Source organism: Pseudorca crassidens, chromosome X (assembly GCF_039906515.1).
Source record: "Pseudorca crassidens isolate mPseCra1 chromosome X, mPseCra1.hap1, whole genome shotgun sequence".
Lineage (NCBI taxonomy): Eukaryota > Metazoa > Chordata > Mammalia > Artiodactyla > Delphinidae > Pseudorca > Pseudorca crassidens.
In genome coordinates this window covers 16118095-16132705 of record NC_090317.1, presented here as the reverse complement: position 1 = coordinate 16132705, position 14611 = coordinate 16118095, and the positions used below count along the sequence as shown (strand labels likewise).

Sequence of the window (14611 nt, the reverse complement as noted above, 5' to 3'; positions counted from 1 at the left end):
TGAAGTTGGACCCCTACTTCACACCATATATAAAAATTAACTCAACATGTATGAACAATCTAAATGTAAGAACTACAACTATAAAACTTTTAGAAGAAAGCATAGAGGTAAATCTTCATGACCTTGGATTTGACAGTAGATAGATTCTTAGAAATGACACCAAAAGAACAAGCAACAAAGGAAAAAACAGATAAATTGGACTTCATCAAAATTAAAAACTTTTGTGCATCAAAAGACACTATCAAGAAAGTTAAAAGACAGCCTACAGAAAGGGAGCTATATGCAGGTCATATATCTCATAAGGTCCTAGTATCCAGAATGCATAAAGACTGCTTACAACTCAACAATAAAAAGACAACCCAGTTAAAAATGGGCAAAGGGGGCTTCCCTGGTGGTGCAGTGGTTGAGAGTCCGCCTGCTAATGCAGGGGACATGGGTTCGTGCCCCAGTCCGGGAAGATCCCACATGCCGCGGAGCAGCTGGGCCCGTGAGCCATGGCCACTGAGCCTGCGCGTCCGGATCCTGTGCTCCGCAACGGGAGAGGCCACAACAGTGAGAGGCCTGCATACTGCAAAAAAAAAAAAAAAAAAAGGGGGGGGCAAAGGACTTGAATAGAAGATATGCAAATGGTCAACAAGCACATGAAAAGATGCTCAATGTCATTAGTCGTTAGGGAAATGCAAATCAAAACCACAATGAGATGTCACTCACACCCTCGAGGATGGTTATAATACTAATTTTAAAAAACCCAGAAAACAACAAGAGTTGGCAAGGAGGTAGAGAAGTTGGAACCCTCATATGTTGCTAGTGGGAACGTAAAATGGAGCAGCCACTGTGGAAAACAGGTCAGCTGTTACTCAATAAGTTAAGCATAGAATTACTATATGACCCACTCCTAGGTATATACACAAAAGAAATGAAAACATGTGTTCAAACAAAATGAATAACATGAATGTTCGTGGCAGCACTGTTCATAATAGCCAAAAGGTAGACACAACCCAAATATCCATTAATAGATGAATTAATGTTTAAAATGTGGTATACCCATACGATGGAAATTATTCGGCCATATAAAGGAACGAAGTACTGGCACATGCTACAACATGGCTGAACGTTTAAGACACTACACTAAGTGAAATAAGCCAGACACAAAAAGCCACATTGTATGATTTCATTTATATGAAATGTCTAGAATAGGCAAATCCACAGAGACAAAAAGCAGCTTAGTGGTTTCCAGGGGCTGATGGGAGGGGCAGATGGGGAGTGACTGTTTAATTGGTACAGGGTTTCCTCTGGGGGTGATGAAAAGTTCTGGAACTAGATAATGGTGATGATTGCACACCATCGTAAATGTACTAAATGCCACTGAATTGTACACTTTAAAATGATTAAAATGGTGAATTTTATGTTACGTGTATCTTCTCGATACAAATACAATGATGCCTGGCACTCCTGGGGGCTGTAACATAGTCGTTTAAATGGGGTTTATGATAAGGTTTTCCCAACAGGGAAAACACTTATGTCATAATGTTAAGTGAGGAAAGCAGGGTACCACATTTTTCATACAATATGATCTCAGCCACATAGAAACAAGCAAAACCCATGCACAGAACCAAACAGCAAAAGAAATATTGTAAAATGTTAATGGTGGTTGTCTCTGGGTGGTGGAACTCTGGCTGAGTTCGTTCTCATCTTTTTACTTTCTAATACTTTCCATTTTTTTCTTTTAAAAAGCGTGTACAGTATCACTTTTATAATGGAAAAAACACCTCTTTTTTTTTAAAGTGGGGGAAACAATACATGTAATTTAAAACAAAAGGAAACAGAGGATAGAGGCGAAGAGACACAGAGGATGGCCAAATCAATTGCTTCAGGGGAGCAATCATGCAATTTGAACTTGAAAATTGCCAGGGAACAGATGGCAGCGTTCAAGCAGACATCTGCAATGGATAGTTAAATCATATGCAAAGACACAAGTGGCTTTTGAAGTGGGCCCTGGAGAGGCCCGCCAGAGAACACTGGTTGCCTGGCCAAACAGAAGGGCAAAGCTTCTGTCCCAACTCATCACAGCCCAGCCTCCTCCAAGCCCTGCTCAGGGCCTGGAGGCTGCAGCAAGGGCTCAGCGCAGACGTGCTTGCATGTGTGAGGGCGCAGAGGAGGTTGTGGAAGAAGCGGCCTCTAATAACGACAATGGCAAACACGGCAGCTGACATTTACACGGGGCTTCGCAGTTTATCAACTTTCTCACAAACGTGACCTAAACATTAGTTATTGCATCAGTTTGTTAGTTATTGCATCAGCTTTCATAACGTCCCTACTAGGTAGGTAATTATTACGCCCATCTTACCATGGAGGAATGAGGTTCAGAGAAGTGACGTGAGTTTAACATACATATAGTGCTCACCGTATGCCAGACGCTGTCTTAAAAGCTTTCACATGGGGGAGGGATAAATTAAGAGTTTGAGATTAACATGTACACACTACTATATACACATTACTATATGTAAAATAGATAACCAACAAGGACCTACTGTATAGCACAGGGAACTATATTCAATATCATGTAAGAACCTATAACGGAAAAGAATCTGTAAAAGAATATACATATTATATATGTATATATATTATATATGTATATATAATATATATGTATATCCAAATCACTTTGCTGTGCACCCGAAACTAACACAACATTGTAAATCAGCTATATTTCATGAAAAAAATTTTTTTTTAAATTTTAAATGCTTTTACCTGCATTCACTTCCCATGTTCACGCAGCTAGGAAGGGGCAGAACTAAGACTTGAATCTGGCCTTTTTGGATTCCACTACACCACACTTCTGCTCAGATCTAAGCAAGACTTAGCTCTGTCTGCAGAACCTTAAGGATGGCCACAAGTGGTTTCTATCTATCTGTCCTATGTATCTATGTATGTATGTATCTATCTATCTACCTATCATCTATCCATCCTTATTTTTCTGATTATAAATGTAACACATTGTTTATTAAAAAAACGCAAATATTACTGAAATAACATAGAAAGTAAAAATCTCCCTAAATCTCAAAACTGAAGATACTCATTCTTATCTGGAGTGTATTCTTTCAGATTTTTTTCTAGTGTGTGCCAGCACACACATTTTTCTCTTATTTTTGAAATAGGATAATACTATATCCATACTTATGTAACTCCCATTTCACATAATAATAAACCTTGGAAATCTCTCCATGACTCTATACATCTACTTTGTTTGTTTTACTATTCCAGTGTATAGAGGTGACAATTAACTTCTTGAGACATAGAGATTTTCCTCTTTTTTTCTCAATTACAAACAATGCTGCAATAAATATTCTTGTACTTGCAGCTTTGTACACATGTATGTTTGTCTAGAATAAATGGATAGAAATGGAATTGCTGGGTCAAAAGCATATGCACAATTATGTACAATTAAAATTTTCATAGATATTGGCAAATTGCCCTTCAAAAAAAAAAAGACTGTACTAATTGTACTCGACCACCAGCAGTGTTTTAAAGTGACTTGTTTCCCCACAGGCTAGTCAGTACCAGATATTCTCAATCTAAAGTGTTATCATCCTAAAAGGCAAAAAATGATATCTTATTGTTGTTCTAACTTGTGTTTTAAAAATAGTGAGAGCCCATCTTTTTATATTTCTGATTTAGTTACTTGCTTGTTCATGTCCTTTGGCAACTGGTTTTATACTATCATACTGCAGAGAGCAGAGGCCCTTGTAGAGCATGTGAAATTATGATACATTCTCTTTTAAGGGACAAGTAAGCCCTGGAGATTTATGTTCACCATAATAACCATTCTTAAGTGTTGTATTTGACGTCATTTTGGAGGGCTGGACAGAAAAGCGATGTTAACCAACCATAATTGAGACTTGGGTTTCATAGCAATTATTGCCATGTGGGATTAGCTCTTGATTTATTAGCCACATGAAAGATGATGATACTATAATCACATAAGCCAAGGACAGAAAAGAGCACTTGCTCATCCACCATGAATGGTTCAGAAATAGCTCCCTGGCAGGTGGATGCTATGAGTTCTGGCGTATGGTTCTGTGTGTGTGTGTGTGTGTGTGTGTGTGTGTGTGTGTGTGTGTGTGTGCAGGCGAGTATGTGTAGGCAGACATGTATTTATTTGCTTTTGGAAGATATTCAGTGGAGGAATGGAGGGAGAGAATTCTGTAGGGCTAGGGAGTATCTAGAAGCTTTCATATGGGGACATCTTCCCAAAGCAGGGAAGTTGTCACTTCCTGCCAGCCTGTGTAGTGTGCTGTTACAGCTGTCAGTTCTAGAGTGGCGGTCCCAACATTACACCCCTAATTCAGGGAAAGGTTAACGTTCCATTCTGCCATAAAGCTCTTTTTGCTTTGTCTTGGGCTATGCTGGGAGTGGAATTAGGTTGATGTTCGGCAAGCCTCAGATATTTGCCTAGTGCCCCGGGTTGTGAGGTATGCGATGGTGATAGTATCATGATTCATTAATAGCTACCTATGAAACAAAGGGCATACTCAGTTTATACTTTCATAGATATTGCCAAATTGCCCGCCAAAAGACTGTACCAATGCGCATGTCCTTCAGCAACGTTTGAGAGCACACATCATGTCACTTAATCTTCAAACAATCTTGTAAGGACAGCAGGTAGGGGTGTTATTTGGCGTAGACTATAGTGGTGGCCCTGGGTTGTGCATTCATGCAACACTGCGGCCCTGAATTCCCATTTTACTGAAGCAAACGGTGAGGCATCTGGAGGTTAAGTCACTTGCTCAAAGCGACCCACCTGATGAGCGTCAGAGCTGGGATTCCAACCCAGGTTGCCTGACTGCAGAGCCAGCGGTAACCAGGTACGTGGCCATCTCGAGCCTCTTAAAGCTGCAGCCCCCTTAGTGAGGAAATGGAAGGGAGGAATCAGGACACACTCCGGGCAGCGCCCTTTCTCCCTTTCCTGAACGCAAACGGAAGCCCTGCAGCTTCAGCGTTGTCCATCCTTCAGGCCCCTGTCAGTGCCTCAGTGAGAAGCCGTCTCCAGAGACAGAATAAATCAGGTAATTTGGCTCAGGAAAAGGCATTGGAGAAATAAACTGCTGTTGCACCGTGAATATAAGAAGGCAGTTAGGTAGATGGAAATAGTCATCTTTTGATTATATGAGTGAGGATTATGTGCAGCAAATTTTAAGTCCAAGCTACCTTTTCCTTGGTCTCCCCCCAACCCCACTTCTAACCGCCCCCTCAAAGTGTTCAGTTGGTGTGTGCTCTGGGAACACTAATCTAACTTTTCTTATTAGCCCAGGCAAAATATAATTAGGAAGAAGCTCTTCTGCCAAAGTCAAGTCACATGCTAACGTCAAATAGAGATGATTTTTGTATATCAACTATTTTGGCTTACTTGCACCGGTATTGACTCATAATAGTATTGTATAATCTGGATTTGGCTCTATGGCTAAAAAAGATGTTAAAATTGATTTTTTTGTTACAAAAAATTTCATTTGTTTTCTCTTTTCCCTTCCCCAAATGTGGACAGATGCACTTTCACTAAAAGGAAAAATGTTGGATTTTTAGGGCAGAGCCTACACATATGTAAGCCTGACCAACACCATTCCTGAACTCAGTCGATTCACAGTACGCATTGACCTGCGATTTGTGGGTGCCAGATCAAGCGACTGGATGGCCTTCTCCTATATTACTAAAACTACTCTCCTGGGTAGAGGAGACATAGACCTTGGACTCGCAGGAGACCATCAGCAGCTAATTGTGTACAACTTGGGCAAGACCTTTTACATCCGTTACCACCTGACTCCATTTCAGTGGCACACAATATGCTTGATATGGGATGGTGTGAAAGGCAGATCAGAGCTCTTCCTGAGTAAAGAAAGGATACTGGTAATGATGGATCAGCCACAAAACCTGGCGCCTAATGGGACTCTGGTTCTAGGACATTTTCGCAAGAAAGTGGACGACCATGTTAAAGGCATGGTTCCTAGGTTCACCAGCAGCTTGTACTACTTTCAACTCTGGGACCACATCCTGGGAAATGAAGAGTTTATGAAGCTTTTGAGCGGAAACGTGGTTAGTTGGGAAGAAGATGTTTGGCTCATCAACAAGATCATTCCAACCGTTGACATGAGAGTGCGCTGCGGTGAGAAACTGATGAATTGTCTTCCTTAGCAAGGGTAGTGGTGGTGCAGAACTCTTCTGCTCGCTACTATAAATAACCCACTCCTAGGCCCAGGCTCTGTCTTCCTCAGAGGGGCCCAAGGTTGCCACAGTTTTGTCGTCTACTTTTTAACGTAGAGCAAATAGTACTTTTTGTCTTGTATTTTGATATGATTTCAAACTTACAGAAAAATTGCAAGAATAGGACAAAAATTTTCTATATATTCTCTACCCAGCTTCACTGTTACATTTTCCTCCTATGTTTTATCATTCTCCCTCTCTCTCTGTCCCCTTCTCTTTCCCCACTCCATACACTCTCTCTCTCTCTCTCTCTCTCTCTCTCACACACACACACACACACACACACACACACTCACAAATTGTTTCTTAATAATTTAAGATTAAGTTGCAGACATAGGGCCTCATTTCCCCTAAATATCTCAGTGTGTAATTTCCTGAGAATAAGGACATTCTCTTACATAACCACAGTACAGTTGTCAAAATCAGGAAATTTAACATTGATATGGTACTAATATCTAATTCATAGTCCATATTCAAATTTAGCCAATTGTACTAATCATTTCTCTTATAGTTATATTTTACTTGGTCCAGGATCCAATTCAGGATCATACATTGCCTTTAGTTATGGTGTCTCTTTAGATTCTAATCTGGAACAGACCCTTAGTTTTTCCCTGTCTTTCATGATGCCAATTTGTCTCAATACTGGTGACGGTAACTTTGATCACTTGATGCTAATGATGATAGTTAGATTTCTCCACTGCAAAGTTACTCTTTTTCCATTATAAGTGAGTAATTTCCTGAGAGATATTAGGAGGCTATATCAATATCCTGTTCTTATCAAACTTTCACCCAGTAGTTTTATATCTATCGACGATTCTTGCCTCAATCACTTATTACTATGATGATTGCCAAATGACGATTTTTAGAACTCCATCATTTTTCTACATTTATTAGTTAGTATTCTATTGTGAGGGAGAGTGTTCTCTTCTACATTTACTTATTTATTCCTTCAGTTGTTTATATGTTTATATCAGCATGAATTCATGGACTCTTAGTTTATTCAATGGGTTACAATCTGTTGCTGTCATTTATTTTATTGCTCAAATTGGCCCAGATTTGGCCAGTGGGAGTCCTTCAGTGTGGCTCTTGTGTCCTTTTGACACATTCCCATTATTTTTCAAGCACTTCCGTACTTTCTAGCACAACAAGATGTTACAGGCTCATCTTGTAGTCTTCCCACTCAGCCCAAGAATCAGCCATTTTACCAAAGAGCCCCAGTCCCTTTTAGTGGGGAATGATATTGATAAACCAATTCATTTTTCTTTTGAGAGCAATGACGTTGTGGGAGAACTGTTAGATGGAATTCTTGTAAGAAAACTGGGTTTTTGGAATTACACATGTATTTCCTTCCTTCTTTCCAGTTTTTAGGAGGAAATATAAGGTTGTTTTTCTCTGTCCAACCCCACTCTCCCGTCAAATCCAATCTTCTCCATTGTCAACAGCTGCAGTCCTGAAGCATGGGTAAAGTCACTGATAACAGCATCAAGATAGAATTTTTTCTCATTTCCTGAAATGTTCACTTATTCTTAGAGGAATAGTATTTACTGTTCTTATGGATTTGGGAGGGGGTAGCGAGGGAAGGGGGGCTAGATCCATGCCTAATAGGACTCCTGCAGACTATGGAGATAGGTTTTCACCAACGGTCTGGATGCTGTTTGAGTTAATGGCAGAGGGTTTCTGTGTTTCTTTGAGCTCAGACTAATGCAGAGGAACAGGAAAGCCATTCCTTTGAGCTACTACCTGAAGGCATTTGGTTTTTCTCCTTTCTGAAGGCTTGAAAATGAAAGAGAAAAGTCCTAGCTGGCTCTGATTACAAAAGCGAGCTAGTAGGTTAAGCCTGAACAGCTCACTCAAAGCAGTTTAAAGTAACTTTATCATTGATGGAAGGAACCAGAAGTATGGCTCTATTAAATCCTAATCTGGCCAGTGAATTGCCATGGCCTTTCATACCACTTTGCTGGTAAATGACTAAATCTAACTGAAGTGATAAAGTATTAGATGACCCTCATTTATTTTGCTCTTTTGTACACTTTTTAATGTACAATCTATCCTCTTGGTCTGATTAAGTCTTGGTGGGCATAATATACAAATAATCCAATACAACAAACAAGCCAAAGAAAACATAACCTAAAATGACAATCAGTAAAAGGAGTAGAAAATGTTATTTCTACTATTCAGTTTCCTTCAAATGTTCTTTCCAAACCTTAGACAGGGTTTCCTAACCTGAGGTCCAGAATGGCCTTGACAGGTGAGCAAAGCCCTTGAGATGGTACGCACCATTCTAAAAATGCAAGATGAATTTTTTCCTCCTGAGGACAGTCTATAGTCTTCATCATATTCTAAAATAATATAATCGCTGCCTTTTACTAGGTCCTTGCCGTGTGTCAGGCACATTATGGATGAAGAAAGAAAGCCCCTGAGAGCTTAAATAAATTGCTTAAAGTCACCCATCAAATCAGTAGTGGAGCTGGGATTTGCACAAAGATCTGTCCTGTTGCAAAGCCCATTCTTTTCACCCCACACACCTTGCAGGACTGCCTCGAAGGAGTCTGTGGCCCCAAAACGGTCATGAGCCACTCTCTTAGAAGCTTCCTTTGAAGAGAATTGCTGGTGTTGTTAATCCACCTGGGGAAATTAAGCTACCAGCTATGGTCGCTGCCTGTTCACCCCTGAAGGAGCTGTAACACCATAGAATTTCTTCTACCTCCATCTTGCTGTCTGACATCTGGGGAAAATGAAGGCAGTTATCTGAATAGATAGGAGTGGTTACTACATGTCTAGCTTCAGCTTTTGCCTAATAAATTGCTATTTATGGTCCATAGAAGGATTATGACCTTTCAAAAATAAATTTTAATGAACACATGGCTAGGTTACAATTCTCAATAAATCTATTTACACATAAACTATATATGTGTATATTTATATATTCATGAGAACAAGGCTTTGGGGGAAACTTTGCTGAAAACCATGAATGCTACCTGGGTTTAATAAACAAGTATTCACTGTAGTTGGAGATGTCTCAGGAGTATTTAAACAGCGCAGTGATAAATAATAATCATGGCAAAGGTGCTAGTCATTAGTAATTTAGTTTTGGAGTAGTTTTTAAGCCTTTTTTCTTTATTAAAAAAGTTACAAATGCAATAAATGATTGTGAATAAAACAAACTCAAACAATGCAAAAATACGTGAAGCATAAAGTAAAACCTACCCTGCGTCCTCTCCACAGAGGTGTCTATTTTTTTTTTAGAATTTTTTTTCCTATGGATTTATAATGTGTGTGTGTATGCATGGGTGTGTATGGATGTGTATAGTTAAAAAAATAAAAATAATATATGCATATGTACATATAGGTTTACAATTTGATTTATTTTAACTTAATATTATCATGGACACATCAGTAGGTTTATAACAAGCTCATCCATTTTGGGGCTTCATATATCCATTTATAGATGTACTATAATTTATTGAACTAACTCACCACAGTTGAGCATTTAAATTGCTTCCAAATTTTTGCAGTTACAAGTAATGCTACAATGAATTTTCTTGTACACACATCTCCGTATACATGGGCTTGTAATTTCATAGGACACATTATCAAATGTACAATTTTAAGAGAAAAGGATATAAGCTTTTACAATTTAAGTTGGTTTACCTTTTTTGCTAGTTATTTTATTAAGTTAACTATTCATTAAAATTGATTTAGTTTTTACAGTAAAAGTAATAGACATGCATGGTTAAAATTCAAACAATGCATAAAGATATAAATTAAAAGTCTCCTTTCTCTTCAATCCCCTTACCCCAAGTGCTTCTCTCTAAAAGTAATGATTAAAAAGTTTTTATATATCCTTGCAGAAACAATTTAAAACTTGGGTTTGTGTGTAAATATTCTTTGTTTTTCTTTTTCTCAGTTGGGATCATCATCATAAGCATAGTCCTCTGTATCTTTTTTTTTGCATTCGATAGTATATTTTGCAGATATTTCCATATCAGAAAGTATAGACCTACCTGACTATTTTTGGTGTAGGGGTTATGATAGAGCTATGCTATAATTTATTCAATGATCTTTCTTTGAAGGACTTTTAAGTTGTATCCAGGTTTTAGCTGTGACAAAAATCTAATGTATTTTTAAAAGGTATGGATGGTGACTGGAATTTCTTGATGTGATCATTAGGGACTGATGAGAAGCTAAAATTCCTCTCTAGGTAAATTGAGAGTAATTTCCTAATCTCAGCTCAGACACATGATCCAACAAAGGATTTGTTCTGACTTCCTAAAGGTATGTAGATTAAATCACTCTTAGTTAATGCATTTGAGAAATCCCTTCTTGGGAAAGAATGAAGTAACATGAATTGAGTCCATTCTGCAAAATCTACCCTGTATCAAAACATAGGGTCCCTGTGTGTGTGTAGCTATTGATTTACTAAGATTTATTAATTAATCTAATGCTCCAGCTGCTTTGAATTACTTTATGAACTAACCATTCTTAAAATATGCAGAGATTGACTATATAGTTTATGTACTTTCTAAGGCCTTTGGCCCACTATTAAGCCTTCTATCCAGTTATCAGCTCTGATAGGAAAGGTTTCATTGTGATGGGCTCTTCTAGCTAAAAGGCAATTTGGTTTTGCCCCTGTACATCAGTTCTCTGTGCTATCCTCATTTTTCATCACGAAAGATAAGCAAGAGCTGTTTGTAGTTCATTCAAACCTCCTAATTTGTAGTCTCCTGCACAGGGTGACATTCGCCTATGGATTCAGAGATGGAAGCTTCTAGCCTGTCTCTCTCTCTATTGCAGGATTCATTTTTCATGTCCTTGCCTGGAAACTGAATACAGACAACATTTTGAAAACAATTTTTTTTTCTCATCATGTTAAAGATGCTCATTTCATATTTTTTCTACCCCACAGGCAGATGTGTCTGTGACAGTTTCTGGTCACCATTATCTCTCACAAATCTAATAAACACGCTCTGAATTATATTTCCAGAGGTCGTGATTGAAAGAAAAATCAGATGCAAAATGTGGGCTCGAAAAACGCAAAGATTTAATATGAGGTGATATACCCAAATCACAAGCAGAATTCGGTACCTTAGCAAATGTTCTACTTAATATTCTGTTGGCAGGTACATCCGCAACAAAATGCCTCATAAATATGCAGCTACTCTATACCTCTGTTCTCCAGCTCCCAATGATTACAATAATACAATTTGGTCTAAAGTGAAGGAGCAAATGGCAATTAAGCCCACAGGCCCCTGCGAATTAGCATGGATTATCACCGCTTTAAAATACAGAGACAGCAAAGCTCATGCAGATCACTTGTGCAAGTGATCACTTGTTCACAAATGGGAACAAGATGAATGCGGCAAAACATGTTTGTAAGCCCTTCAAAGATGGAGGCCAGACTCCGTGGCTTCTGTGGTCCCTGCAGTACAAATGGACATTCAGTTATCATTCAACTACCTGCACGGTGTGGGCTTTTGCATTTGCTTCTTTTAACTTGAATTTTTATTGAGATAACTGTAGATTCACATGCAGCTGAAGATCTCTTGTACACTTTGCCCAGTTTTCCCCAATTGTACCATTTTGCAAAACTATGGTATAGCAACCAGAATATTGACATGGATACAACCCACTGATCTTATTCAGATTTCTCTAGTTTTACTTGTACTCATTTGCGTGTGTGTGTGTGTGTGTGTGTGTGTGTGTGTGTGTGTGTGTATTGAGTTCTATACAGTTTGATCACCTGTGTAGGTTTACGTGTCCACCACCACAGTCAAGATACTGAATGGGGGCTTCCCTGGTGGCGCAGTGGTTGGGGGTCCGCCTGCTGATGCAGGGGACGCGGGTTCGTGCCCCGGTTCGGGAGGATCCCACATGCCGCGGAGCGGCTGGGCCCGTGAGCCATGGCCGCTGAGCCTGTGCGTCCAGAGCCTGTGCTCCGCAACGGGAGAGGCCACAACAGTGAGAGGCCCGCGTACCGCAAAAAAAAAAAAAAAAAAAAAAGATACTGAATGGTTTCAACACTGCAACCATCCATGGTGTTGCCCTGTTATAAACACGCCCACCTCCCTCCTTCCCTTTTCCCCCACTTCTGCTTCCCACATCCCTAACCCTTGACAACTACAACTAATCTGTCCCCTGTTTGTAAAATTTTGTCATTTAAAAAACGTTAATAAACGGAGTCATGAAATATGTAACCTTTAAGGATTGGCTTTTTTTTCCACTTAGCATCATTCTCTGGAGAGTCATCCAGGTTGTTGTATGTATCCATAGTTTGTTTCTTTCCATTGTAGAATAGGATTCTATGGCATGGATATATCACTGTTTGTCTAGCCATTCACCTCTTAAAAGGCATCTGGGCTGATTCTAATTTTTGCCTATTACAAAAAAAAAAAGCCTGCTATGAACATTTCTGTACAGGTTTCTGTGTGAGAATAAGTTTTCATTTCTCTGGGATAAATGCCCAAAAGTGTAATGGCTGGGCATTATGGTAGTTGCACATTTAGTTTTATATAAAACTGTCAGATTGTTTTCCAAAGTGGTTGTGTCATATTCTGTTCCACCAGCAAAGTATGAGTGGTCCAGTTTCTCTGCATCCTTGCCAGCATTGGGTGTTGTCACTATTTTTCAATGTTACCCATCCTGGTAAGTGTGTAGTGATTTTCATTGTGTTTTTTTTTTTTTTTTTTCGGTAGATGGGCCTCTCACTGTTGTGGCCTCTCCCGTTGCGGAGCACAGGCTCCGGACACGCAGGCTCAGCGGCCATGGCTCACGGGCCCAGCCACTCCGCGGCATGTGGGATCTTCCCAGACCGGGGCACGAACCCGTGACCCCTGCATCGGCAGGCGGACCCTCAACCACTGCGCCACCAGGGAAGCCCTTCATTGTGGTTTTAATTTGCATTTCCCTGATGCCTAATGATGTTGAATATCTTTTCCTGTGATTATTTGCCATCTGTATAACCTCTTCAGTGAACTATTCATGTCTTTTACCGATTTTTCTCTCTTTTTTATTGAAGTATAGTTAATTTACTATGATGTGTTAGTTGCAAGTGTACAGCAAAGTGATTCAGTTATACATGTATATATTCTTTTTCAGATTCTTTTCTATTATAGGTTATTACAAGATATTGAGTATAGTTCACTGTGCTATACAGTAGGTCTTTGTTGTTTGCCTGTTTTATATATAGTAGTGTGTGTATGTTAATCCCAAACTCCTAATTCATTGCACATTTTTTCATTGGATTTTTTATTTTTAATGTGGAGTCTTGAGAGTTCTTTATATATTCTAGTCCTTTGTTGGATATATGCTTTGCAAATATTTTCTCCTAATCTGTAGATTACTCTTTTATCCTTTTCACGTGGGCTTTCACCAAGCAAAAGCTTTTAGTTTGGGTGAAGTACAATTTATTGATTTTTCTTTTTGTGGATCATGCTTTTGGCATCAAGTCTAAGAACTCTTTGCTTGGTGTTAATTTGTATCCTCCAACCTTACTGAACTCACTTTTAAGTCCCAGGAGATTTTTTGTGTTTTAGGTTTTTTTAGGTTCCTTGAGATTTTCTACATGGACAATCACATAATCTGCAATGCCTTTTTTTTTTAACATCTTTATTGGAGTATAATGGTTTTGCAATGGTGTGTTAGTTTCTGCTTTATAACAAAGTGAATCAGTTATACATATATATATGTTCCCATATCTCTTCCCTCTTGCATCTCCCTCCCTCCCACCCCCCATCCCACCCCTCTAGGTGGTCACAAAGCACCGAGCTGATCTCCCTGTGCTATGCGGCTGCTTCCCACTAGCTAGCTATTTTACATTTGGTAGTGTATATATGTCCATGCCACTCTCTCACTTTGTCACAGCTTACCCTTCCCCCTCCCCATGTCCTCAAGTTCATTCTCTAGTAGGTCTGTGTCTTTATTCCCATCTTGCCCCTAGGTTCTTCATGACCTTTTTTTTTTCTTGATTCCATATATATGTGTTAGCATACGGTATTTGTCTCTCTCTTTCTGACTTACTTCACTCTGTATGACAGACTCTAGGTCTATCCACCTCACTACAAATAACTCAATTTCGTTTCTTTTTATGGCTGAGTAATATTCCATTGTATATACGTGCCACATCTTCTTTATCACTTCATCTGTTGATGGACACTTAGGTTGCCTCCATGGATCTTTAATCCCTATGGATCCTGGTTAAAAAGCTACTGACATTTGATTGGATTACCTCTATTTGGGATATGAGTGATTATTTAAGGAATATTGTTTCAGGGCATGGCTGTAATTGGGATCCACATGGGTTTCAATGCCTAGGCTTGCAAGGGTGCCTTCATGTTTTGCTTTAGCACTGTGATTCTCT

General features: G+C 39.2%; 1 protein-coding gene across 1 annotated transcript in view; it reads left to right on the top strand.

Annotated features, from left to right (window-relative positions):
• The first annotated feature begins 5532 nt into the window (after positions 1 to 5532).
• Positions 5533 to 14611, top strand: part of ADGRG4 (adhesion G protein-coupled receptor G4) — a 59370-nt gene continuing 50291 nt past the window's right edge. Inside the window, 1 exon segment of the mRNA XM_067723996.1 lies at positions 5533 to 6157. Within this exon segment, the coding sequence (XP_067580097.1) occupies positions 5533 to 6157 (625 nt within the window).